Below are 27,848 nucleotides of genomic sequence, written 5' to 3' on the forward strand. Positions count from 1 at the left end.
CATCAAAAATTCAAGTACTGAAAAAGAGTTTTGGAAAGAGGGGCCATTTCGCAGTCAGGTAAAAACCTGATGCAAGAGAAACTCCCAGGAATCTACAAGGATGACATCAGCTAAGATTCTAAGGAATAAGGGATATGTAGCCTGCGCTGGCCATCTCCTGTGATCAGACCAGGCTTCAAGTGGATGGAGTGGGAAACCAACCCAGCCACATTACCTTTGGCCTATATCCTGTCCCGTGTATTGGCTGTGCTGGATTAAGGGTTTCCAAGAGATTGTGGTTTCTATTGTTGTAATGAAACACGATGACCAAAAAGAAAGTTGAAAGGACAAGGTTTATATGACTTACACTTCAGGTCTGCTGTTCATCATCGAAGGAATTCAGGACAAAAACTGAACCAGGAGGCAGAAGCTGATGCGCAGGCCATGGAGAGGTGCTGCTTACTTGAAGTTTCCCATGACTTGTTCAGTGTGCTTTCTTAATAGAACACAGGAGCATCAGTCCATGGGCCATACGTTCTCTAAAGGACTGAGCCTCTCAATCTGTCACTAATTAAGAGAAGGCTCTATAGGCTTGCCTATAGCCAGATATCTTTGAGGCTCATTCTTAATTGAGGTTCTCTTCTCTCAGATGAGTCTAGCTTGTGTCAAAATGAACCTGCACAATGGTTCGTGAAGATATGTACATGCTTTTAAACTCATATGTCTAATGACTTACAGTGGTGACGTTTAATTACATATACACTCCAATGTCAAATTTGATATTTTAATGTCAGGGTCAAAAAATGAAGGCATCATAAGTCTATAACCATTTTATAACTAAAGGACATTAAAAATGAAAGCATGGGTGGTAGTGAATATGAGGAAATATCAATAGTGATATACCCAGAAAACTGACAATTATTAATATGGAGTATGGAATAGATCATATGACTAGGTCAATACTTAATTTCTTGACGTTTATCATTTTAATATGATGCTATAATAGAAATATCTTAGAAAATATTTATGGACAGTTTAATATTATTATTACCACAATCATTATTATTATGCTTCATGAGACAGAGTCTTTTTCTGTAGCCCATGATGGCCTGAAGCATACTATGTATCCCAGACTGCATTCAAACTCAAGTATTTATAAGCCTGAGCCATGACATCCAGATGGCCTCAAAGAATATTCCTATATCTAGGGGATTTCAACTTATCAACAAATTGGTCAGACAGAAAAAGAAAGAGAAAGAAGAAGAGAAAGAGAAAGAGGAAAGATGGAATAGGAGAAGGAAGAAGAAAAGAAAGAGAGAGAGAGAGAGAGAGAGAGAGAGAGAGAGAGAGAGAGCAGAATTACAAACTTTAAGCAACCAACTGACAAATAAAATCCTGAAACTGCCTCCTAGTTCTTAATTGTGATGTCAAAGCAGTGGAATTTTAAAATGGTTTGTCATAGTGATGGTTAGTTCCATGTGATATTTATCAGGGTTCTGCATTTGTTTCTGTGTGACATTCAGGAAACAAAGGAGTGATTCCTTAGGATTTGGAACAAAGGGCATTTGTTCTCCAGACGTAAGTTCTGTGTTTAGTAGGAAGGAGGATGACTTGTGGTGTGTTGTTAGAATTAAGCAGAACATTCTTTTCTTTTTCAGCTCATTGCCGTATTTGATCGACTGGCTGAGTGCTGTGGTTAAAACATTTAGTCATTAAGCAGTCACAAATCATCACAGGATACCAGCAAAGATGATAAAATGTTTCACTTTTTACTTTCCCTTCATACTGCACACTGAATCAGGAAATCTATCCATTCTCTTTTCACAGATGCAGGGGTGTTTTGTACTACAGTCATCTTCATGTACTCCTCGAAAACCGAGACATGCACAGCCTCCATTTTTCTGTAATAATTTTAATTTCTTCAAATCTCTATAAAGCAAAACATATAACAGGCTGTTATTAAAATATGAATCTTATATTGGTGTATTTAATAATTTTAAAAACAATGTTTATTGATCAAAATATACAGAATATGTGGTTAATTGTAAGTATTTGACTAAAGGCTTTTTTAGTTTTCTCTAAACTCATTTAAGAAATGTATTAGACCAGTGACATGGCTCAGTGCATGGAAACCATGGCTACCAAACCTGACAACCTGAGTTCAGACCTCAGATACAACATAGTAGAAAGAGAAAAGTGACTCCTTCAACTGCCTTCTAACTACTAATGTGTTGTGAAATGTGCACACAGTTGGGCCCATTTCATTCATAAAAGAATATATATAAAAAAGATAATAAAACAAGAATAGATCTTGATCACAATTCAACTCCTTATATATTCCACTATGTTAATTTTCCATCTTCAAGTAAATATAAATTTTGATTTCACCAAAAGATAATTTCAGAATAAAGTTGATTTCCTATGATTCTTTTTCCAATAAAGACATTTTTAAAATAAAAATGAATAAATGTGGAACACAGGACAAGGTCCCATTGTTTTGGCAACACTGAGATTAAACAAGACCAGGCTGATGAGAATCTGTGTGAAAGAAGGTAAATAAAGAATGAAATCCATACAATATAGGCTGAGATGTCACAAGGATAAATAAGGAATGAAATCCATAGAGTATAGGCTGAGATTTCACAAGGATAAAACTTCAATAAAAGTTCATTTTTTGACCCCTGGATTCAAATTAGAAAAAAATAAAGTATTTAGATTTACCACAGTAACAGCAAAAGACATAAATTATGCTAATTGGTATTTGGGCATAGACTGAACAGGTAAGATAAAATAGAAATTAGTACACACATTTGTCAATCATGAGGTGTGATTATGGGTACAACCAATTAAGAATGTGTATTGAATGTTGGCAAAAAGGAAAAGACCCAGAAGACAGTAATTACTCAAAATACACATGAACCACCATGAGGTCTAAATTTATGTCCAAGGTGATGCCCACCTCAACCTCTATACAAGAAACACAAGTTAAGTTCACAACTGCTTACTAGGTCCATTAGAAGCTGACATTGTATCAGGTGTCTAAACTACTGCATTTTTACACTGGAGAAAATGCTTGTGTTGGTGAAAGAAGTCTTTTCACCACCAGGCTTCTAAAATAAATCCTAAAGAGTGGCCCTAGTACTCATACTACCTTTAGCAAAGAGTTTTGTAGCATAGTCAAGGTCTACAAGGATATTTTAACCTGAGTGTAGGTATCCTCCCAGCCACTGATACCGCACTCCACATGTTTTCACCTGCCCACCTCTGACTCTGTATGATCCTGTAGACTATAAATAAATTAATCAACTGTGTGACCAATCATGGTGATCAACAGCATCAATCCAAGTGCTTGGGAGAGATATGTAGGAGGAGCGGTGCTAGCCTGTATAAAATGATACTTAAAATATAAGAACCAAAACTAGTAATAAAAGCAAAAATGGTCTGTGTTCTTTGAATATATTATAACATCTTGTAAGAGTGTCTGTCTCCTGCACCTTTTGGTGACAGCCAGCTTAAGAGTGTCCTTGGAGGACAGAGGAACTAAATTCCCTGTATATTTGTAAATTAGCTGTTTACTTTGGCATTATTATATTTAAATAAAACTGAGCCAGACCTGCCATGTTCCCAGACACTGAATGAAATATTCCTGAGACAGTTATCAATGTGGATATTATGCTTCAGATAGTTTCTATAGTTGTGGAAAAAGCATCTTAGTCAATATAGGAAAGACAATGACATTATGACCATAAACCAGTGGAAACAGTACATTAAATCCATAGAACTTCAGACAGTAGGATTAACAACTAACACATGTGAAATAAGAATGGTTGCTATCTTTCCAGAGAAAAAGGACCATACAGGCTGTGTCACAGCTCCCCATAATCCCAGCCCCTGAGAGATTGAGACAAAAATATCAGGAGTCCAAGACCAGTATGGGACAATTGAATCTCTGTCTAAAAACAACTATATATATGATATCAAAATATCAAAGGCAATTAAAACATAATTAGCTCCTCCTTTGCTGGTGGGAGTGCAAATTTATACAGTCACTTTGGAAGTCAACCTAGCTGTTTCTCCAAAAATGGATAATCGACCTATGTCAAGAGCCAGTTATGCTACTCTTGGGCTTATACCAAAGGCTGCCCCATCTTACCACAAAGGGCATTTTCAAATACATTCATAATGGCTTTATATATAATAGCTGAAAACTGGAAACAACATAGACATTCATCACAAGAAGAATGGAGAAAGTTAATGTGGTAAATTTACACAATGGAGTAGTGTGAAACTGTTAAAAACAAGGACATCAGTAAACTTTCTGCAAAGTGGATGGAAATTAAAAACATCATTGAGAGAGAGATAACCCAGATTCAGAAAGAAACATGGTATGTACTGACTTATAAGTGGAGTTTAGCCATAAATGAAAAAATAATTATGCTTCAATACACCGACCCATGAAAATAAGTAACAAAGAGGGCTCAAATTCAGGGGGGTTCCACAACAAATTGCACTGTCAATGAGAGATAGAATAGTTATAATGGGTGGATTTGGGTAGGTGGGCATGGGAGCAGGAACAATCTGGTTTGGGTCAGAGGGCAGAAGAGAATACTGGGAAAGACAACTGGAATGAGGATCATTTGTGACCTGAATTAGAAACCTAGTGCAATGGAAATCCCAGGAATCAATGAAGGTGACCTTATCCAGAATTCTTAGCAATGAGGGATATAGAGTCTGAACAGGCTATTTCCTTAACTAGGCAAGACATTTAGTGGAGGGATTGAGAACCCATCTCCATCATGTAACCTCTAATCTACAAATTGCCTTGTCTATAAGAGATAGTGGGGTAAAGGTATAGCAGAGGAAATGGGAATGGACAATCAATGACTGGTTGAGTTTGAGATTCATGCCATGAGAGGGATCCCACCCCTAAAACTGCCTGAGTCTGGACAGCCCAGAGACCTAGGTTAGACCCAAATATGACCAGCAAAAAATGTCAATGAAATGAATCCTATTGATATACTGCTATACTCATAGATTGTTGCCTAGCTCAATTTTCACTGGGTGCAGCAATAGATGTAAATGTGAAGAAACACAGAGCCAAACCTTAGGTAAACCTTGGGGTATCCTGTGCAAGAGGGGAGGAATGATTGTGAGCATCAGAGGCACCAAGGATACCATAAGAAAACCACATGAAATCCACAAAATATGTTCATAGGGACTCACATAGACTGAAACAAAAAGCAGAGAACCTGCATGGGAGTGACCTAGGTCCTCTGCATATGTGTAACAGTTATGTGGCTTGGTCTTCTTGTGTGTGTTCTAACAGTGAAAGCAGGGGTTTTCTCTGACTCTGTTACCTGCTTTCAGGACGTGACAGCTGTGGGACAATGGTCTGCACCCTGTCACTTGTAGTTTAATAAAACAGTGATTGACCAGTAGCAAGGCAGGAAGTATAGGTGGGGTGGCCAGGCAGAAAGTAGAGTGGTTCAATGAGAACAGGAGAATTCTGTGAAGAGGATAAGAGGCAGTCTGCAGTCTCCTTCCAGGTGTAGAGGAACCAAGATTAGAAGGCTTCACTGGTAAATGAACCAAGCCATGTGGCTAACATAGACAAGAATAATGGGTCAAATTAAGATGTAAGAATAAGTTAATATGTAGCCTGAGTTAATAGGCCAACTAGTTTGTAATTTATTTAGTAGAGATCTGTGTATTTCTTTGGTGCTGCTCAGCTGTAGGACCAGGTGGCACAGAAACCTCTGTCAACAAACGGCATCAATGTGTGCAGCTAAATCCATTTAAACCCTGAGAGAATCTGGGAAGTAATCCCAGGAAACAAAAGAACAGAGTTTTGCATGGATTATTGGTAGCAGCATTTTCTCAGGTGGGTTCTGTTTGCAGGAGACAAGTGCATCTCATTTAAGAAAGGCTTCTTGACTCAGCTTTACCTGCAAAACTTGCAGCCCTTTTAAGAGGTCCCACCATGAAACACTTAAGTGGTGTTGTCGAAATAGCTAAACATATGCTTTTTGGTGGTGGTTGAGACCTTGTAACTGCATAGAATTGTAATAAACATGGCTCTGGTCAGTACCTCTTCCATGAGACTAGACTCTCAGAAAGCTAAGGAATGGGGTAGAACCATCAAATCCACATCTTTAATGCTAACCTTATTGATTAACAAATTAAAGTCTCATGTGGTCATACTAAAAAGAAATATACAGTAGAGAAAGTTTTAGATGTAGAAAACCTCTAAATGTTTTCCAGTGGGTTTAAAAATATATGTAGCTTAAGTAGAGAAAGAAAAAGAATAAAATCCTTAAAAAAAAAAAGGAAAGAGAGTAGTTGGATGTGGTGACACACACCTTTATTCCCAACACTTAGGAGGCAGAGGTAGACAGATCTCTGTGAGTTCAAGGTGTGGTAGCACACACTTAATCCCAGTACATAGGATGCAGAAGTAGGCAAATCTCTGTGAGTTCAAGGACAGGCTAGTCTATATGGTGAGTTACATGTAAGACAGTCAAAGGTATACAGAAAAATTCTGTCTCACAAAGTCAAAAATTAAAATTACAAATAAAAGAAATAGAGTTCGAACTAAAGAATCATAAAGACGAAAAATACAGAGTGTTTGTGTAGGATTTCCTTCTGTTTGTGTGTTGCTTTCAGTGATTAATGAATAAAGAAACAACCTTGGCATCGTTGAAAGTGCAGAACTCTAGGTAGGCAGGGAAGATGGAACTGGATTCTGGGAGGAAGAAAGCAGAGTCAGTGAGATGCCATGGATTGTCTGCCTGAGACAGATGCCACTTAGAATTTTCCTGGTAAGCTATTGCCACGTGAAGATACACAGATTAATAGAAATGGTTAAATTGGAGATGTAAGGGTTAGTCCATAAGAAGTTAGAGCTAATGGTCCAAGCAGTGTTTTAATTAATTAGTTTCTGTGTGTTTATTTCAGGTGTAAGATAGCCAGGCAGCCAAGATTAACAAGCATCCTTCTCCTTACAAAATTGGCACAAACGTGATGGACTCAACCTACTTAAAATCTGAGAAAGCTTAATTTTAAACACACACACACACACACACACACACACACACACACACACACACACACACGAAAGAGTTTACCACAGCTTTTGGCTGTTTGCTGGTTTCTTGCCACAGCTCCTTTGAGAGAGATTTTCCTGGCTCGGTCATAGCAGAATAAAAGCTGTGGTTTTAAAATGCTGGCTTCCTGGGCTGCTGCTGCCACGGGTTCTGACTCTTTAAGGGCAGGAGGTCTGGCTACAGAACATTTGCGTTGCGTTGGCGAGCAGCATGCTGCATGCAGTTTGCTGGATGGCAATGTGAACTCACTGTGTGCCTAGAAGTGGGGCAGTGCAGTTGGCTCAGAAGCACAAGAGACTCAGAGGCACAAAGGTCTCCCCCAAGCTGGACTGTGCAGAGCCAGCAGGGACTACCATATTTATCATAGTAATAGTATAGCTTAAGTTTTAGACTGGGCAGGCAAACAGACTAAACAGGGTACAGTATTACCCCTACTAATGACACAACTTAAATTCATAAGAAGCGCTTAGCATTTTAAGAAGTGCTCCTGGACAGTAAAGAATTACAGATACACATCAGGACAGATTGAGACATAAATTATCTATAAATGGGACACAGTGTTGGATAAATGTACATAGTCTTGGGAGAGAGAAGAAAAAGAGTATAGAGAGTCATAAAATATAGCTAATGGTTTAAAAAACAGTAAAGTCCTTAACGAGGCAGAGTACAGATAGTGGCAGATTAAAAGGAGGAAAGTAAAATAGGCCATGTAAAAACGGCAAATTCACAGAATGTCTGGATTATGTATACTACTGTGTTATCTTTAAATCTTTTGATTGTAAAGGAGCTAAGCACATAAAGAAATTGCATTGTATGGGCTGCTAAGCTAAACCAACATATATGTTCTAAAGGTATCATGATTTCCAAATTTGGGTCTAAGGATGTGTTGCTTGGGAAAAGAGGTTCTTGTTTGTTTTCAAAAAAGATGGGAACCTGTGGATTGCTTCCAGGCGAATGTTGTTTCATGGACCAAGGCCTCCTGAAAGGTTGCCATAAACATCCTCAAAAAAAAAAAAAAGAAAAAAGAACACTTAGCCCAACTAAGGACTGAGATAAACGTAACATGCAGAATATACCATGAAAGACGTGATTAACAGTACACCCAAACAGCAGGAAGCAGTATGGACAGAACTATGTGCATATTCTCAAATATTATTTATAATTGTTCTTTTACGTTTAAAGAATGATATGAGATAGATATGAATAATTTGCATTGGTATGCATATTGGTTCATAGATGGAAATTTAAGGTCAATTTTGTTATATGTATATGCATTTCTGATCTTGATTTGGGTGTTGAGATTTTGTAGCTCATTTAAAAAATGTAATGTATAATTCAGAAATATAGCTTACTAGATAGTCATCTATAATAGATGTTAGTAGTCATGTGAGTTAGGTTTTCTAAATATATAGAGATATATATCAGTTATTTAGATATTCTTCGAATCTTTCAGAATATGGTATTTAAAATATTTAGAAACTTAAGACTTTTCATGGCAATGAGACACATCTGCTCCTGGCAGCACCAAGCTACTGTATTTGAATACAGAACTGTTTTAAGACTGCTGGCTGAGATGATCAAGCCTCACAGAATATTCCATCCAGGACTTGAACATAATTCAAAATTTTCTTTAGGTCCCCATAAGATTATCAGTGCCTCAATCAGTTTGAAGTAGTCTGGAAAACTATGCTCATATTTCCCAAAAATGGATTATGAATGTTTGCCTTTCTTTAGAATGTTGGTTACAATTTGTTATGTATAATGATCAGTAGAAAAGCTGAACAAAGAGGATTTGATTTAGAGTTCTTTTTTTTTAAATAGGGTGGAACTGCTATGAGTCAATGGTCTGCAAATTGTCACTTGTATTTTAATAAAATGCTGATTGGTCAGTAGCCAGGCAGGAAGTACAATGTGGGGAAACCCCACAGGACGTAGATGAGGACAGGAGAATTATGGGAAGAGAAAAGTCACTGTCTACAGTCATAATCCAGATGCAGAGGAAGCAAGATGAGAATGCCTCACTGATAAAGACACAAAGCCACGTGGCTAACACAGACAAGAATATTGGGCCAGTTTGAGATTAAAAACAAGGTTAATAAGAAGCCTGAGCTAATAAACCAACCAGTTTATACATAATCTAGTAGACCTCTGTCCATTTCTTTGGAAATGAATGGCTGTGGGATGAGATGGGACAGAAATTTCTGCCAGCACTTGACAGACATTTCTTTTGGGCCACCAGCTCCCCAACAATGAACCAGAGACCTATTATCCATTACGAAAGCTCAGCTGAAAGTTTAGGCTTGTTTATAGCTAGCTCTTATAACTTAAATTAATCCATGTACATTCTTTGCATTGCCATGTGACTCATGACTGTACTTCTCATCCTGAATGTCTGTTCAATCTCTGTCTGCTGGTGACTCCCTGTATCTCCTCCCTTCTTCTCAGTGTCCTGTTTGCTTGGGAATCCTGCCTATATGTTGACCCCTAAGTTTTTTATTAAACTTGTAACAGCAATACATCTTCACAGTGTACACAAAAAGGACCCTGGGTTGCTTCATGCAGTTATAATCAGAAAAGAGATGCCTACATGGGAACATGACTACACTTTTTAGAAGAGGAAGGAGGAGGAGTAGAATAGACAATGGAAGAGAAAGAAAGGTACTAGAGGGATTGAAAGGAGAGGAGGGAAGGAGAGAAGACTGGAACTGGACTGAAAGAAATAGTTAATTAGTTAAAATTATTTTAGTTATATTTAGTTAGTGTGTATCAACTCTGGCTTCTAACTTTGTGGATGAGATTTTTTTCTAACTTCTAGAGATCTTCTTGTGTTTGCCACCAAGTGCTTGGATTAAACACATTCACCACCACTTGGCAAAAAATTTTAAAAATAGAAAAAAAAAGGCGACCCTCAAAAATAAAACAGTATTTTCTGTTTTTGCTTTTTGAATGGTCACATTGTAGGAATCGGATAATAAACATTGTGTGTTTAAGTACATACACATACATAAATACACATACATACATACATACATACAGATATATACATATACATAAATACATACATATATTTTCCAATGCTATTTGAGAACTAACACAGAAATCCTGTGAGTGAAATTTCAATATTAGTATTTTTAGCCATCAATAAGCAGGAGAAATGAAATTATATGAAATGAAAATAGAGGGATGAATTCTAAGCATTAAAAGTTCAAATGAAAATAGTACTAGGGCATAAAAAAAGAGGCAAGGATAAAAAGTGTATTAACCAAAACAAAAGGTTTATTAATGGCCTTATAAACCACCATGATTTAATAAACTTGTACTTGACCAACCCAAACCATATTCTTTTTCACGTAGGTGACTTGAGTTTCTTGTTTTTTTGTTCACTTTATTTTGTGTGTGTGTTTGTGTGTGTGTGTGTGTGTGTGTGTGTGTGTGTATACAAACATTTTTTGTCCGATTGGTATTTTGTTTGATTCGATTGGCCTTTTTTATTGTTTTTGGATGATCAAAGAAAAGAAATTAATTTATATAGGTAGGGAGGTGAGAAGCATGTGGGACATGTTAGGAGTTGGGAAAGGTGATCAAGATATAGTCAATTGAAAAAATGTATTTGAAAATGAAAATATAACTGTAAAAATAGTCATAACCACAGAAAATGCAAGATATTATGTAAAAATCAAAGTATAAAGCTGGGGATACACCTAGGATAATTACTGGTCAGAGAGACCACAGTGGTCACAAAAACATCACAGAACTGTGCCATTGCCCTTGGTTAGCCACCCAAACTAAACAGTAAGATCTGTGAGCTGAAGACAGCACACACTTTGTTGTCAGGACATAGAGAAATCAATTTCAAATCAGTCAGGAAACGTCTTCACTTGGGCTAGTTTTCAAAGGGTGACAAGGTGCTGCTGGAACAGAAAAGATATGAATGGTCTTACCCAGCACTAAACCCAGCATGTTACAATATTGGCCTGCTAGTCCAGATATTCCCAGAGGTACCATTATCACGGGATAAATGACTGCTTTCTTATTGTAGTTGAGATTTCTACTACGTGAGGGATAATGTTTGGTATTATAATCCAAATCAAAACACCCATGATTGTAGCGGTCAAAAGCCCTAGGGCGGAACCTGCTACAATTATTTTGTTAAGTGGGCATGTAGCTAACTGCTTTCAACTTTGGTCAGGGAAACTTCATATGCAGCAGGCAGTAATCTATACAGAACCATGGAAGTAGTCAAAATTCAGAAAAGAAGAGAAAATGTGTTTAGCCCTATGGTGATATCTTCATCAACCCCCCTTCTCCAAAACCACCCCAAGTCTCTGGGAACAACAGGGAAGAGGAAGTGGAAAAAGTATGAGAGCCAGCTAATGGACTGTGAAATCCTGCCATCTGGACATGACAAGGCTTTTGTAACATGAGGACCTGCTTGTTGGGGTTTCTGTCCTGCCCAGTTCCCACAGCCAGTAATCCCCAAAGAAAATCACCCAGAGGGTCTTGCATTACTTACAAACTGATTGGCCCATTAGCTCAAGCTTCTTATTAGCTCTTGTAGCTTATATTAACCCATTGTTTTTATCTATGTTAGCCACATGGCTTGGTACCTTTCACAGTGGGGCAGGTCACATGTTGCTTCTCAGTGGTCTGGGCAGGAATAGGAGGGATGGGAGGAATGGGCTTCCTCCTTCTTAGGATTCTCCTGTTCTCATTGCCCTGCCTCTACTTCCTATCTGGTTGACCCACCTATACTTCCTGCCTGGCCAATCAGCATTTATTCAAAATAAACAGATTGAAAGAATACAGACAATTCTCCTGCACCACTTTTTTTAAAGTTATAAAACTGATTGACCCATTAGCTCTGTTTTCTTATTAGCTCTTGTAGCTTTTATTAACCCATTGTTTTTATCTATGATAGCCACATGGCTCGGTGGAGCTTCCTGCTTCTAAAAATACTCCAGCCAAGACCACCTAAGCAGCAACATGTGACCAGTCCTGCTGTGAATGGTAATGAGCCATGTGGCTAGCATAGATAAGAACAATGGGTTAATATAAGCTACAAGAGCTAATAAGAAGACTGAGCTAATGGGCCAAACAGTCTTATAATGTATGGAGATCTCTGTGTGATTTTCTTTGGGGGTTTGCCAGCTGTGGGGTACTGGGCAGGACAGAAACCCCAACACTCAGGCCCCTACATGTTACAGGCTTTCTCACTCACAAACTTACAGCAGCTGTGATTACCTATGTGAGACTTGAACAAGATCAAACTGGGCGAAATTCCAGCATAGATGGAGAAGGATCCTTTATCTTTTAAAGAGTCACTATTGTTAGGTGACAGCTGCTGGAAATGGTAGAAACATTTCTTATTAAGGTTTTTCCAGGTATCCTTGCTCCAGTGGGTGGCCATTAAACATGTACCAGGGGAAAACTTTGGGTACAGTAAGATGAAGCTTGAGAGGGCAAGTAGGCAATAGATATGATATTTAATTCTGTGCATGTATGATATTTTTAAGAAATATTATTTATAAAGAAAATCAATAAACAGTTTTCTACCAGATCAAAAATGAACAAGCTCAGAGTTTATAGAATCTTGAAATTTAAAGTAGATATGTATGTGTATATAGAGATTTCTATATTTACAAATTAACAATTAAAAGTTAACTACAGAAACAAGTCATGAATGTTTAAGATACTCACACTCATTGTATTTTCCATGAAGATCAAAATACTTTACATTATCTTAACCTATGGGTTATTTTTTGTGCCCTGTGGATCTTACAACACACAATCCTGATGTGTTCAGTATTACATCACTGGCCATCAATTCCTACAAATTTCTATTCCCTGTCTAATACTTGCTCAGGTACTGTCTTCTGCTTCTTTTCCTTACCTTTGAGCTTCATAGAAAATGAGAAAAGCCATGTGAAATGAGAGAAAAGCCTTTATACACAATCCTTCCAACTTTGGCATTAGTTTTGAATTTAAGGTTTCAGGAAACTCACAGAGTAGATGGGACATTGTCAATCCACTGCCATTTTTTTTTGCTTATCTCATAAGATAATCCAATCCAGAAAGTGTCTGAAGTAAGGTAGTACCTTAGAAACTTCTGTAAGGAAAATAAATTTATCTTAAGATAATTTTTTTCTGTTAGATGAGAATAGAACAGCCATGACAGGTTCCAGCTATTCTATGCCAGTTCTCTTCTGTCCTGTCCTCCAGCCCTTCAGTTCCTCCAAGTTCATTTTTAAAGTGATTTTTCATGAGTAACTCATTTATGTCAGAACCACTTAGTTACATAAGTTATTTAAAATGAAGCTTCAAGTGTCTAGAGATACTACTTTTATGAAAAGATTTACCTCTGTGATTCTCAGAAAAAGGCTCAGTGTATAGCCAAGATGGCCTTAAACCTCCCTGCTTCAGACCCCTAAATATACATTGCATATCCAGCTCCTTAAATAAGTCTGACATGTTATTAAACTATTCAGATTCATATTTCAGAAGACTATGGAGGTGTGTGAGAAACATTTATCTTAAGTGACCTCCGTCTTCAAACCAAATTCATTAAGAAGAAAAATGCTGTGAAAAGCTGTGCATTATTCTCTATGTTCTAGTGAGGAATGGAATCCATGCTATTATTCAGATATGAAGTGGACAGAATTATTCAGATCTGAAGGGGAAAGAATTTGAAGAAGTGGGATGTTGTGGAAAAATTAGTGTGTTTTACATGTGACATATGAGGACATGATGGCCAATAAAACTATTTAATATATTTTAGAATATGATTTTAAATTTATCTATATTTACTATATCAATGGAAAATTATATCATTAATTCACATAAAAATTTATTTTATGCCGCATTTACAGCATGTTTTAAATTGGTGGGTATTATTCATTAAGTTCTAAATGAAAAAAGATTTCAAGATGACCATTCAATCATTTCCCTTGAAAAAGATCCTCTATGTATTGTAGGATATTTCTTTCTTTTTTCGTTTTTGATTTTGTGTTTTGGTTTTTCTAGACAGGTTTTCAATATAGCTTTGGATTCTGCCTCTGCCTACCGAGTACTGGGATCAAAGGCACGAGCCACCGTGACACGACTTTGAAAAGTTTTCTTTAGTCAAAATGTAAATATCTAATGTCAGTATCTTGGCCATTTGTTTTCCTTTAATACTCATTTCTAATGATAGATAACATTTTGTAAAATATTAGAATATCATGAGGTAAATATTATGGGCAGATTCAGTGAAAATAAGCATGATTTTAACTAAAAAAATTTAATTCGATGGGTCTTATATAATCTGCAGGTTGGCCCAGATGTCAGTTATATTCTCCATTGCAATCCAATTACTCATCTCAAGAAGTCTCACTTCTAGTTTCCAAAGAGCAAACCCAAGACAGTTGCCTTTCCAGGTGTAGCTGGCACTCTATGGAGACACATAACTGTCAGTCACAGAATGTGCTATAATAAAATCATAAAATAATGACTTCATCAGGGAAAACATGCTTCCCAGAGTGACTCTCTTGCAGACTCATGAGTAACAGAGGAGTTTGCAAAGACAACTGACTCTTTAGTAAAGCCTCCTCATAACAGATCCTGTGTCCTGACAACTAGCCCAGGAGCAGGAGGAGTATCCTGAGAGACTCTTAATGCTGTGTTTGCTCTTATTATAGGCAACCATATCTAATCTTTGAAGGTCTCTCTTCAATAAACTTGCCTGGGGTCAATATCTCACTATCCAAGATTTAGAGACAGAGTCTAAGAGAATAAATGGGCTTGTTAAGAGTCTACAGTACCAGTTCATCATCATCATCTATCTTCAAAAGGGATAAGCTGCAGTCCTGGCAGGTCAGCTTACAGTCATTCCAGCGTTTATTGTCCTTGATGAAATAATAACATTTTATACCACAGCACAACAAGTGTGCTTTAGTACATTTGCCTGCAACAGAGAAAGAATTGTGAAAATTCTTAATTTCAGGTATTCTATTATAAGAACAATGTATTTATTACACATCTATAACTGAGTAAAATCTCACAACTCTCAGAAATTGAGATTCTAGAATGCTTATTGACCCTCCTACACCCATGCTCTATGCAGCACTGTTTATAATAGAAATGTGAATATAATTTAAGTGTCATTTTGGATGAATCAATAGAAAAAATGTATCATGTACACACAAAGGAATACTATCTATCCTTGAAAGGGAAGTAAATCCAGCTGGGAATGCCTGATGCCCATAAGTCCATCTCTACATAGAAGACTAAGGCAGAAAGTTCACCTCCAGTTTGAGGTCAGCCTTGGTTAAATAGTCAATTCCAGGCCACGATTGACTATAGAGAATATTCCAAGTCAGTTTTGGTTATACAATGAAACCATTTCTAACACCTAGCACCTCACAACACTTATGAGTCTCCCAAGTGACTCCTGACTGCTGCTCACTTAGTGTCAGGACACAGCAGCTTCTGTGAGAAGATTCATTATGAGTGAAACAGCAGAATCTTTGCAATATCCTCCCTTTCTCAGAAGTCTACAAGAAAGTTTGTCAGAGAAGCGTGGGTGAATTTGAAGTTAGAATGCAAAGTGAAACAAACTGGGGCCAGAACCATGCTTTTTGATTCCACTCAGATGAGGTTTCTAACACAGTTCAGCTCTAAGAAGCAGAGGTTTGTAAGATCCCTGGGGCCAGAGTGATGAGAAATGAGTACTCGGTGCTTGGAGGCTGTTACAGGTAGGATACAATGGAGAGCTGCAGCAATGCACTGTGCCCACCGTGGTCCACCTGCTATTATGCACGTACAGCTGTGCTGTGGTCTATGTTAGATACTTTTACCCTAATTGTAATAAGAGATGTATAAGGAAATTTTGGATAACGATCTTCTGTTCTTCTGCCTTCAGTGGTACACTCACATGCCCCAAAGTGTCATATTTGAATACATTAAAACATGTGTGGTTTCTATAGCTACATTTCAATGCCATTTATTTGTTTGCTCTGGTGGTGAGGATACCCTCTCTCTATTAATAAACCTTTATGTCCAACCCGTTTTTCTGTGCAGAGGTAACATCGGTGTATAGTTCAGGCTGCCTTGAAATTTACTGGACACCAAGACTGTTCTCAAATTTTCAATCATCCTTCCTCTGTGTTCTAATCACACACATTGCAATGCTACCACTTAGAGGAGATAGCTATTATATTCTGTTATTATAATACAAAACATTTTGGATGAATCCAGAATGACTCAATAATTATTTTTGGAGCTTTATTTTTTATTTAGTTTATTTAATTTATTCATTTATATTTTATATTTACTAGTTTTAAAGATATTATTAGTCTTTGAATAGTGAAGATGGTCAACTCCTGCTATCAAACACTGAAATTATATGCAAGAGTTTTTGTGAACACTAAATTCTGAAAAATTTTCATGATTAATAATTATAATAATTAATAATAATTATAATAATTAATAAATTCTGAAAATTTTCATAATTAATGGTACACTGTGTCAATTATAGCTAACCAGTCATGATGCAAGGGAAGATTCCTTATAACGTTAGATATTTTCATCTTTGTGTCACTGATAGACATACACCAATGTGAACATCATGGTGAAGCTCTCATGTGCACTGCAGGGAGAACACCTTGGTCAGAAAGAGTCCAACTTTCTGCTACCAAAGCAAAAATAGTACAAACAGTTATTTTTATGACAGTGTCCATGTAAATGTTCTTAGTCCATTTCAGCTTAGGAATTTGGAAAACACTCTCTTACGGGAAACTCCCACATTCTGGTAACAATGAAAGAGAGACCCAGCTTTGCTCACAGATGAAAACAACTTGAATTCTCAGCTGTGCTGGTTTGAGTTTCCCTTCCTGGGAGCCGTAGGAGACAGAACAGTCACTGAGTTCTAGAAAGTGCAATATGTTCCTAGTTCAAACAGGGATTTCTGGGGTTCCAAGACCCTACAGAATATAAGGAAACCCAACCATTAACCCACACATCACCAGGACTATAACCTGATAACTGGACTTCAAATCTTCTGGAGAACAATCAATACAGAATAATCCAGTTCCTTATTCAAGATCTGCTCCTTACCTGTGTACTTTCTGTAATCTAAAACAGCCTTAGTTTTCCCACAGCATCTGTTCAGTCCCTCCTGATTTTCGCAGCCTTCATAATCTGATGACTCATTTGTCAATGTTTTATTAAAGAAACTTCTATTTTGTACAGTGCATTGATCAAGGTTGTTTTGACATTTCTTTAGCTCATATTTATCTTGAAAAACTAAAATCAAAAAAGATATAACTCAAAATGATTATTAATACTAAATATTGAAATTTAATATATAAGAAAAGGCCTCATGTTGATAACATATGCCATTACTTCAAATGCTATTTTGATATTTTTAAAAATATCATCTCAGTTCACTCACTAAAGAGACGGAAGCACAAATTTCTATCAGAAACTTCAGTATAAAGTAAATGATAAAGCAGAATTAAATTATGATGGGAGCATATTACCCTACAATCCCTTCAATTTTTTCTCCACATAAAACTTACAAATAAAGATCTAACTAATGAACTCAGTCAACCTTTAACGTATGCTGAAAATGTGAATTAAGAAACATATAGATATGGCACAATTCTCAAAGCACCAGATGGAAACTATAATATCCTTATGTGCAGTTATATTTTAGCACAGCCTGGGAGTTATTTTCTCCAAATTCTGAAGGAATTCAACAGGGCTGAAGTTTTAACATCTCTGTACGCATCTAGTTTTTTTACATAATCATGTTTTCAATACAGACTGAGGAAAAAAATAAAAGAGCACCATCATTAAAACCTCTTGTGTGAGGTAACCCAGACCCAGAAAAACAAACATGGTCTGTAATATTCACTTATAAGTGAATATTAGCTGTAAAATACTGGAGAACTATGCTATAGTCCACAGATGCAGCAAGAATAGGTAGCATGGAGGGTTCATGTGAGGGATTCCTGGATCTCCCTGGGAAGAGGGGAAAAGAAGAGATTTCGTAAGTGGACTGAGGACAGGTAGGGATGGAGGGAGAAAGTTCTTAAAGAGAAGAATGAATGGTGGTGAGATTTCTGGGTCAGGTAGAGACCTGGACAAGGGAATTTTCTATTAATCTACAAGGATGACCCCAGCTAAGACTCCTAGCAATGCAGATATGTAGCCTGAAACGACTGTGTCCTGTGATCAGATAAAACTTCCAGTGAAAGGACTGAGATGGCAACTCAACCACATAACCTTTGAGTATAGTCAGTTCTGCCAATGAGACAACCATGGATAAGGGTAGCCTAGAGATTTGGGGCATGGCCAACCTATAACTGATCTACATTAATACCCAATCCATAAGCATAAGCCTGCCCCTGACACTACAGGACATACTTACTGGAGCTCCTGGACACCCAGAGACCTATGATAGAACCATTGGAAGTATTATAATGTACTTTATATATGACATCCAAAAGGAATGATGACTACTAATATGAATTTGAATTTAACTATGTTTTCTGTGTCAATTAAAGCAATCTATAGATTCAATGCAATTCCCATCAAAATCCCATCAAACTTCTTCACAGACCTGGAGAGAACAATAATCAAGTTTATATGGAAAAACAAAAAACCCAGGATAGCCAAAACAATCTTATACAATAAAGGAACTTCTGGAGGCATTACCATCCCTGATTTCAAACTCTATTACAGAGCAACAATACTGAAAACAGCTTGGTATTGGCATAACAACAGAGAAGTCGACCTATGGAATCGAATAGAAGACCCGGGTATTAACCCACAAACGTATGAACACCTGATTTTTGACAAGGAAGCTAAAGCTATACAATGGAAGAAGGATAGCATCTTTAACAAATGGTGCTGGCATAACTGGATGTCAACTTGTAGAAGAATGAAAATAGATCCATATCTATCACCATGCACAAAACTCAGGTCCAAATGGATTAAAGACATCAACATTAATCCGACCACTTTGAACCTGATAGAAGAGAAAGTAGGAAGTAGTCTACAAGACATAGGCACAGGAGACCACTTTCTAAGCAGAACCCCAGGAGCACAGACAATAAGAGAAACAATAAATAAATGGGACCTACTGAAACTGAGAAGCTTCTGTAAAGCAAAGGACACTGTCAGTAAGACAAAAAGGCTACCTTCTGACTGGGAGAAGATCTTCACAAACCCCTCAACAGACAAAGGTCTGATCTCCAAAATATACAAACAACTCAAGAAACTAGACACTAAAACTCTAATTAACCCAATTAAAAAATGGGGTACTGAACTGAACAGAGAATTCACAACAGATGAACTTCGAATGGCTAAAAAGCACTTAAGGTCATGCTCAACCTCCTTAGCGATCAGGGAAATGCAAATCAAAACAACTTTGAGGTATCATCTTACACCTGTCAGAATAGCCAAACTCAAAAACACCAATGATAGCCTATGCTGGAGAGGATGTGGAATGAGGGGAACACTCATCCATTGTTGGTGGGAATGCAAACTTGTGCAGCCACTGTGGAAATCAGTGTGGCGGTTTCTCAGGAAACTGGGAGTCAACCTCCCTCAGGACCCAGCAATTCCACTCTTGGGAATATACCCAAGAGATGCCCTAACATATTACAAAAGCATTTGTTCAACTATGTTCATAGCAGCACTATTTGTAATAGCCAGAACCTGGAAACAACCTAGGTGCCCCTCAATAGAAGAATAGTTAAAAAGGGTGTGGAACATATACACATTAGACTTTTACTCAGCGGTAAAAAACAATGACATCTTGACTTTTGCATGCAAATGGATGGAAATAGAAAATGCTTTACTGAGTGAGGTAAGCCAGACCCAAAAAGAGGAATATGGTATGTATTTACTCATAAGTGGATTCTAACCGTAATTAAAGGTCTTTGAGCCTATTATTCGTGATCCTAGAGAAGCTAAATAAGAAGGTGAACCTGACGAAAATCATGTAGCTGTCCTCCTGGAGATTGGAAATAGACAAGAGTCCCAGGTAACCTCGGGTGCATGGGGGGGGGTGGGGGGCTGTTGGAAGGGGAGAAGGTTAGAGAGAAGGGAGTAGGGGAGGAATGGGGAAAGATCGGGGGACTGGGTTGTGGGAGAGGGAAAATGGATAGATATGGGATCTGGGAAGTATATACCTCAACTAAGGGAGTCATTTTAGGGTTTACAAGAGACTTGAGTATAAAGCGGATCCCAGGTCCAAGGAGAGATCCCCAGATTGTTCTCTGGACAGAGGAGAGGGTGCCTGAACCGGCCTTGGCCCACAACCATACTGATGAACATTTTGCATATCACCATAGAACCCTCATCTGGTGATGGAAGGAGAGGGAGGTGGAGACCCACGTCGAAACACGTGACCTAGCTCCCTAGGTCCAAAGGAGAGGCAGAAGGAAGGAGAACGTGAACAAAGAAGGCAAGAACAGAGGAAACCTTCATCCGACGTTGGATGGCGATATAGAAGGAGACCCATATTGGAGCACCGGACGGAGCCCTCCACGGTCCAAATGAAAAGCAGAAGGATGAAGAAAATGAAAAAAGAAATCAGGACTGCGATGGGCGCCATCACCCACTGATACAAGGGGACTGATCTAATGAGAGTTCACCAAGGCCAGTTGGACTGGAACTGAACGAGCACGTGATCTAACCAGATTCTCTGAATGTGGCCGGATTCTCTGAATGTGGCTGGCCCGGAGTCTTTCTGAAAAGCCATTGACAATGACACTGGGACTTGTTTCCTCTGCATATACTGGATTTTTGGGATCCAGTCTGTTTGGATACTCACCTTCCTGGTCCTGGAGGGAGGGGGGAGGAACTTGAACTTCCCACAGGGCAGGAAACCCTGACTACTCTTAGGGATGGAGAAGGAGGAGGAGAGGGAGTGGGGGAAGTGGGAGGGTGTTGGGAGGAGGGGCGGAAATGGAAACTTTTATAATTTAATAAACTTTTAAAAAAAAAGAAAGTATATAATTCCACGGTATGGAAGTACATTTTATTCTGTAATTGTTCAAACATGTGAATAAATTTCTGTTTAATTATGAATCGTATTCTAAATGATAAAGGCTTCAAGCTGATTCTGCAATCATTTTTCTACAAAATACCCTCAATGTATTGAAATAGATTTCTTTCATAATAAATGTAAGCAGACAATGTCAGGACCTTGACCGTTTGATTTCTTTTAAATAATCATTTCCAAAGATAACATTTTTTGAAAGATTTGAATATTATGAAACTAATAATATGGACAAATTCAGCTACAATTACCATGGGGCTAACTGGTAAAAACCACTTATTTTGTGGCTCTCATATAATTTCCATTTTTCAAATGGGCACAGAAGTCAGTTAGTTTCTCTATTGTCATCCAACTGCTCATTTCAGGCACTTTGACTTCTGGATTTCAAGGAGTAAGCCCTATGCTCCAGGCAAGTGTAGTTGAACTCTATGGAAATAAATAAATGTCAGTTGCTGGATATTCTATACTAAAGGGTTAAAGTTATTCAGGGAAAACTTGCTTCTCTGAGGGAGCCTCTTGCAGATTTGTGAGAAAGAGAGGAGACTGCAAAATCACAATTGTCTCTTAAGTATCAAGTCTTTTTGTAAATGACCCTGTTCCCTGACCTAGCCAGGAAGAGGAATTAATTTCCTTGGAGACTCTTACTGGACTGTTTTGCTCACATTATAGGCAAACCATATAGAACCCTTGAAGGTCTTACTTTTTAAAAAATACCTGCACTCAGTATCTCACTATCCAAGGGTCACTGATGCCGCAGGGCGATCGGTAATGAAAGGTCCCCAGACTATCTTACAAAAGATACAGCTTTAATAAAACAGAAGGAAAAACTTACAGAGTCCCACCCATCTGGAATGCTGGATCTAGGCCAGGTGGAGAGGGAGAGAGAGGGCGGGAGCTTTCACCCGCCAGGTTTATAGGTAAATTTTGTCTTAGGGCGACACGTCCCATGAACAGAATGTGATTGGCTGCACTCCCCTATCAGGTCACAAGGTAGTCTAGAATAATAAGTGACAAGTAAGAGTCTACAGTACTAGTTCATCCTCATCATCTGTCTTCAAAAGTGACAACTGCAGTCCTGGCAGGTCTGTTTACATCCACTCCCGTGTATATTGTCCATGATGAAATAACATTTTATGCCACAGGGGAACCAGTGTCCTTCAACATCTTTGTCTACAACAGAGAAGTTGAATAGTTAAACTTCTTATTCTCTGGTATTCTGTTATTAGAACAATGTATTTATTAAAAGTATGTAACTAAGCAAAAGTCACAGCTCTCAGAAATTGGGATTCTAGAAGGCCAAGAGACCCCATACATACTCATGCTATATATAACAATATTTATAATAGCAATATTGGAAAAACTTAAGCATCCATTATAGATGAATCAATAGAGAAATCATAGCACATACACACAAAGGAATACTATATATCTTTTAAAGAGAGGAGTAAAATGGCCAGGCATGGTAGTTTTTGCCTATAATTTTGGAAATCCATAGACTGAGGCAGGAGGATCACCACCAATTTGAGGCCATCCTTGACTAATAAGTGAATTCTAGGCCAACACTGGCAATGCCATGAGTTAGAGAGGAGCCTGGGCTATGCCATTTCTCACATCTAATGCCCCCAATGAGAAATCCTGACCTAAATGATCAAATATTTAGTAATAGTCTCCCAAGAAACTCCTGTCTGTTGCTTAGATAGTGTCAGGACACAGCATCTACCATGAGCATATTAACTTACTAAAGAGACAACAGTGTCCTTGCATTATCCTCCCTTTCTTAGAAGTCTACAAGAAATTCTGTCAGAGAAGCCTGGCTGGATTCGAGGATGCAAAGTGAAACACTCCTGGCCCACGACCATACTTTATAATTCCACTCAGATGAGCTTCAGTGCCCAGGTTCAAAAAGCAGAAGTTTTTAGGATCCCAGGGGCTTGGGGAGTGGGAAATGAACATTTGCTGCTCTGAGGCCATTACATGTAGGACACAGTGCTAGATCTGCATTAACGAACAGAGCCCACAGTAGTTCACAAGTGACTGTGCACTCAGAGTTGTGCTGAGGTCTATTTTAAATGCTCTTAACTAAAGACAAGTAAGAGACACAGGAGGAAACTTTTGAAGGTGATGGTATTTTCTGGTGATTGTGGAGATGCCTTCAAGGGTACACCCATATCCCCAAGCATGTCAAGTTAAATACATTAAAATGCCTGAAGATTGAATAGCAATAACAATTCAACATGATTGTTTTGTGAAGTGTTGGAGTTGGCCTTGCTCTATCAACAAACTTTGTCTCTGACCTTTGTTCTCTGGAGTTTCATCACTGTGTAGCTCAGGCTTTCTTGGAATTTGCTGGTCTGCCCAGACTGTCTTCAAATATACAACACTCCTGCCTTGACCTTCTAATAAAAAGCATTAAAAATTGATTCTATAATTGGAGGTGATAGTTATTTTATTCTAAAATCATAACATAAAACATAATTCATTAGTTTGAAATGGTTCAAAGAGTTTTGGTGCTTTTATTCTTTCACATATTTTAATGCACCAAGTTAAAGGTATTATTTGTCCTTGTATGATGAGGATGTGCATTCCTACTGTGAATAGAGACCATATGCAAAAGCTGATCAAATGTTAAGAATAATTGATAAGCAGTCAATGAAAGAAAACCAGTCATAATGGAAGGTAAAGAAGGTCTTTCACAACACATGATATTTTAATCCTTTTCCTATTACTAATGGGATCACTAGCAGTAGTACATGAATGTGGGCACCATTGTAAAGTTCCCACATGCTTGTAGTAAGAACCGTTTGGTCACAAACTTGCAACATATTTGATACTAACTAATGAGGAAACACAAGCACACTTCTATTTATTATTGTAGCAATTCAAATACCTTATTCTATTTCATACTAAATACTTGGAAAATACCTTATTCTATTTCATACTAAATATCTGGAAAATACACTCTTTTGAAGAACTGAAAACTTCCATGTTCTTCAAGGACAATGTTGGAGACTTGGATTTACTCTTAAACCAAAGCATTAATTTTTAGGAGTGCTAATTTGTGAATCTGTCTCCTGAATGCAGTAGAAGAAAAAAAAGTCACTGGGTTCTAGAAACTGTAAGATTGTCCTAATACAAACAGGAATTTCCTGAATTTCAGGCCCCTGCATGAAATAATGAAGCCCAACCATTAAGCCACAGATCAGCCTCACATATGCTAACTGGGCTTCAAAACTTCTGGAGAAGAAACAATACAGAATAATGCAGTTCCTTATTCAAGATCCCCTCATTACCTGTGTGCCCTATGCAAGCTAAAAACAAACAAATAATCAAAAAACAACCTTATCTTCTCTCTAGGTTTATTTCTCAGCATTTTTTTTCTTGAAGTATCTGTCCTTTTCCATGGTGTGATACATGAGATTGAGGTTGCTTTTAGAGTTTTTTGCAGTTCATGTTTTTCTTCACTATACTGAAAAACTAAACTTTAGTAGTAGGTATAATACAAAAAATGCTTGTAATGAGTAAATATTGAAATTTAAGGTTAGGGAAAATCTTCAAGTTGACAGGAAATACATATCATTACTTCAAATGCTATTTTGACACTTAAAAAGCAATGCTTCATTTAACTCACTATAAGAATAGAAACACGAACTTGTCACAACTGGCAGATTCAGTGTAAAGTAGATGAAATAGCTAAAAATATTATGATGTAAGCACCTTATGCTTGGATTACTTCAACTTTTTGTAACAAAAGACTTACAAATAAATATTTAAGTAAAATAGTGAGAGAACAATACAGCTTGAAAATTTGAACTAAGAGACATGAAGTAACACCACAGTTACCATTAGAGCAGATGGAGTACCCACAGGAGAAGAGACAATAATATGCAGATTTCCAGCTTTGTTGGAGCTTGTCCCTTCAGTGGTTTACTCTAAGCATGTGAGGACATCAAACAAAAGATAAAGCTGAAGTCCTAGAACTTCTAACTTCTGTGTACAGAATCCATCTATTCATTTAACCATGTCCTTGATATAAGTGTGTGAGAGAAATTCACAAAAAAATGTAATTTATTTTGTACTGCTACTTTTTACGAGCTGTCTATGTAAGATTCATAATCACCAGTGCTCAGAAAGCAGAATATCAGCAACACACGTATTATCAGGGTATATTATTATGAGTAAAACAGAATAGCTCCAAGGCAACTCCAGAGTTACTGTAATGCCCAAGGTTTCTGGAGTCCAAGGGAAAACAAAATAACTTACAAACTCTGGGCCACCTGGAATGCCATCTGATGACAGACAAAATAATGGACAAAGTATGATTTCTGTGGCATAATTAGAGTCTATTGGCATTACCTAGGAAAATGATGTATGTCATTTACTCATTTGTATGTCACTGTATGTCAGCCACACTGCGATTGCCGTCATCAGAAGTAAGCAAAGGATCCCCAGAGCCACTGCAATGTGATGTAAGGAGATTGTAAGAGATATAACTCTAAAGACATCAAAACTGGTAACAGAATCATCACCAGGACCATCCCATGGTTCACAACTTGCCATAACCTAGAGCTTCATATGACAAAGGGATGATAAACTCTAACATTTTAAGCACAATTCCAGAATACAAACTAACTCCTACACCTACTGTTCAGGGAAGAGCTCAGAAGAGAGGACTAAAGATTGTAAAATACAGAGACTGAAGACAGGAAAGCTACATTCAGCAATCTCAAAAATAGCACAACGTAAGCAAGATTAACCCAACCACAACATCAGAGAACATGCCAATAAGGACAGGGGAAATCTCCGCAAGGCCCTAGGCAGTTGATAACAGGTGATAGAGAAAATAATCTCTTCTAGGAATGAGCCCATAATTGAATATCTAATACCAAGTGGTCAGCTGTAAAATACATGCATGCGAACAGCAATAAATGGAATGTCAGATTGTAGCCCAGGCTGGCACAGAGATCTGCATGCCTGTGCCTCCTGAGGTCTGGGACTAAAGGTGTGCACCACCACTGCCCAGCTATACTTTTCATTTATTTAAGATTTTATAATCTTTCAAAAATTTGGTGTTTCCTCAGAATGTAGTTCATTTCTAAAGGCCTCATATTTTAAATCATAATTTGATAAAATTAGCTAAAAGCTGATGGTTTCTCCAATTTATAAAAATGTATTCGAGGCAGGCTAGGTGGTTCACCACTGTAATCCCATAATTTAAAGGCTGATTTGGTATCATTAAAGATTCTGGGCCACCCTTTGTCACATAGCACAGGAAAGATTGGACCTGGCTACTTGAGACCCTGACACTAAAAACAAAACAAAAACAAACAACAACAACAAAAAAACCCGACCAAACAAACAAGAATAACACAAGGCAAATAAATTATTGATTTTTTTCAGTCTTAAATTTTACTTTTTAAATAAACGCTTCTAAGTCTTCACTTCTTCCTGCAGTTTTCTCCTTGTACCAGTTGACAATCAGCAATAAGGCTGGGACAGTTCAGTGCCTGGTGTGTATAGTGCCCAGGAGGAGAGCACTCACCTTTGCGGCCAAACTCTCTGGGACCTTGAGTTTCAAACTGACTTGCTGGACTCTGTGACTCTGAAGAAGACTCAAAAACTGTTGAGTTTGAATATATCACTTGCTGATTCCTCATCTTGGACAGAAGCAAGAAGGCTTAAATTAAAATATAGTCTTGTGATGACGTCTAGGCAAAGAAAAAATTAAAATGTCCAAGTTTAAAACATTCCAGAATTTTATGCTGGGGTAGGTTGGAAGATTATTAATTCCTTTAAAGATCTGAACACTGTAAAGAGTGTGGAAGGTGTCTGACTTCCAAAACATATGATAATTAATAAAAAATTATTAAATCATAAGTACTTATGATTTATCTTGCCTCTTCCATTAAACAGCATTTGAAGGTACAATGAAACAAACAGGTAATATTAAAAATTTTTGGTGATCTCAATTCATTTCAATATCTAACACATTTTCATTGATGAAATTTTCTAAACTCATTTACAATTTCATTAATTTTCTAAAAATGAAATCTTTCCTAATATAAAATTCTACGAAGCGTAGAAGAATGTATATAAACCACTTGAACTAATCACCAAGTCATTAATTCTACTGATCACTCTATATCACACACAACAAAAATCATAGCACAATAAAAAAATTCTTCTCTTGAAGCTAAATTCCAGTGTTCACAGTCAGATCTAATATAGTCCTAATATGACCGTCTTTCCTATCTCTGTTACTGTCATGCCATCCATTTGTAACTGAATGGTATTTCTATAGAATAAGTATGATCCTGTGTAGAGATGACTGAAGGAATCAAAATAGTTGTTACCTATACTCCATCCAGGTGGTGATGCAGGTGGAGGAAACTGAGGATGAAGAACAAGTCGTTCTTTCCAGTCCTGATTCCTCTCAGAAGCTCCAAATGAAACACAGAAGAGAGTTCATTCTGTAAGATACTCCAGACTGTAATGTTCTGCCCCTCCTCTCGACCAAAGTGAAAAGAGGAAATTGTATGTTGAGAGCTGATACTGAAAGATCAGAATCATGAACTATGCATTCCTGCTGCATATGAAATGACCCACATTTCACATGCAGCAGAATCACATTTGTAACCAGTATTTCATGACTGAAAGGATAAAGGAAGATACATTTTGAGAAAACACTGCCAACATTTTCAGCTAAAATATAATGTGATTAA

At 37.6% G+C, this 27,848-nt stretch overlaps 1 protein-coding gene across 1 annotated transcript; it reads right to left on the reverse strand.

Moving 5' to 3' along the window:
* Positions 1 to 1,727: 1,727 nt before the first annotated feature.
* Positions 1,728 to 27,654, reverse strand: LOC146895310 (killer cell lectin-like receptor 2). The gene is made up of 7 exons (XM_087904073.1): positions 27,480 to 27,654; positions 26,669 to 26,834; positions 25,524 to 25,583; positions 17,172 to 17,360; positions 14,879 to 15,021; positions 13,085 to 13,188; positions 1,728 to 1,908 (listed from the first exon to the last, which is right to left on the reverse strand). The coding sequence occupies exons 2-7, from the start codon at positions 26,781 to 26,783 to the stop codon at positions 1,749 to 1,751; spliced, it is 771 nt and encodes a 256-aa protein (XP_087760199.1). The 5' UTR covers positions 26,784 to 26,834; positions 27,480 to 27,654; the 3' UTR covers positions 1,728 to 1,748.
* Between the last annotated feature and the right edge of the window lie 194 nt (positions 27,655 to 27,848).

Source organism: Myodes glareolus, chromosome 3 (genome assembly GCF_982192425.1).
Source record: "Myodes glareolus chromosome 3, mMyoGla1.1, whole genome shotgun sequence".
NCBI classification, from domain to species: Eukaryota; Metazoa; Chordata; class Mammalia; order Rodentia; family Cricetidae; genus Myodes; species Myodes glareolus.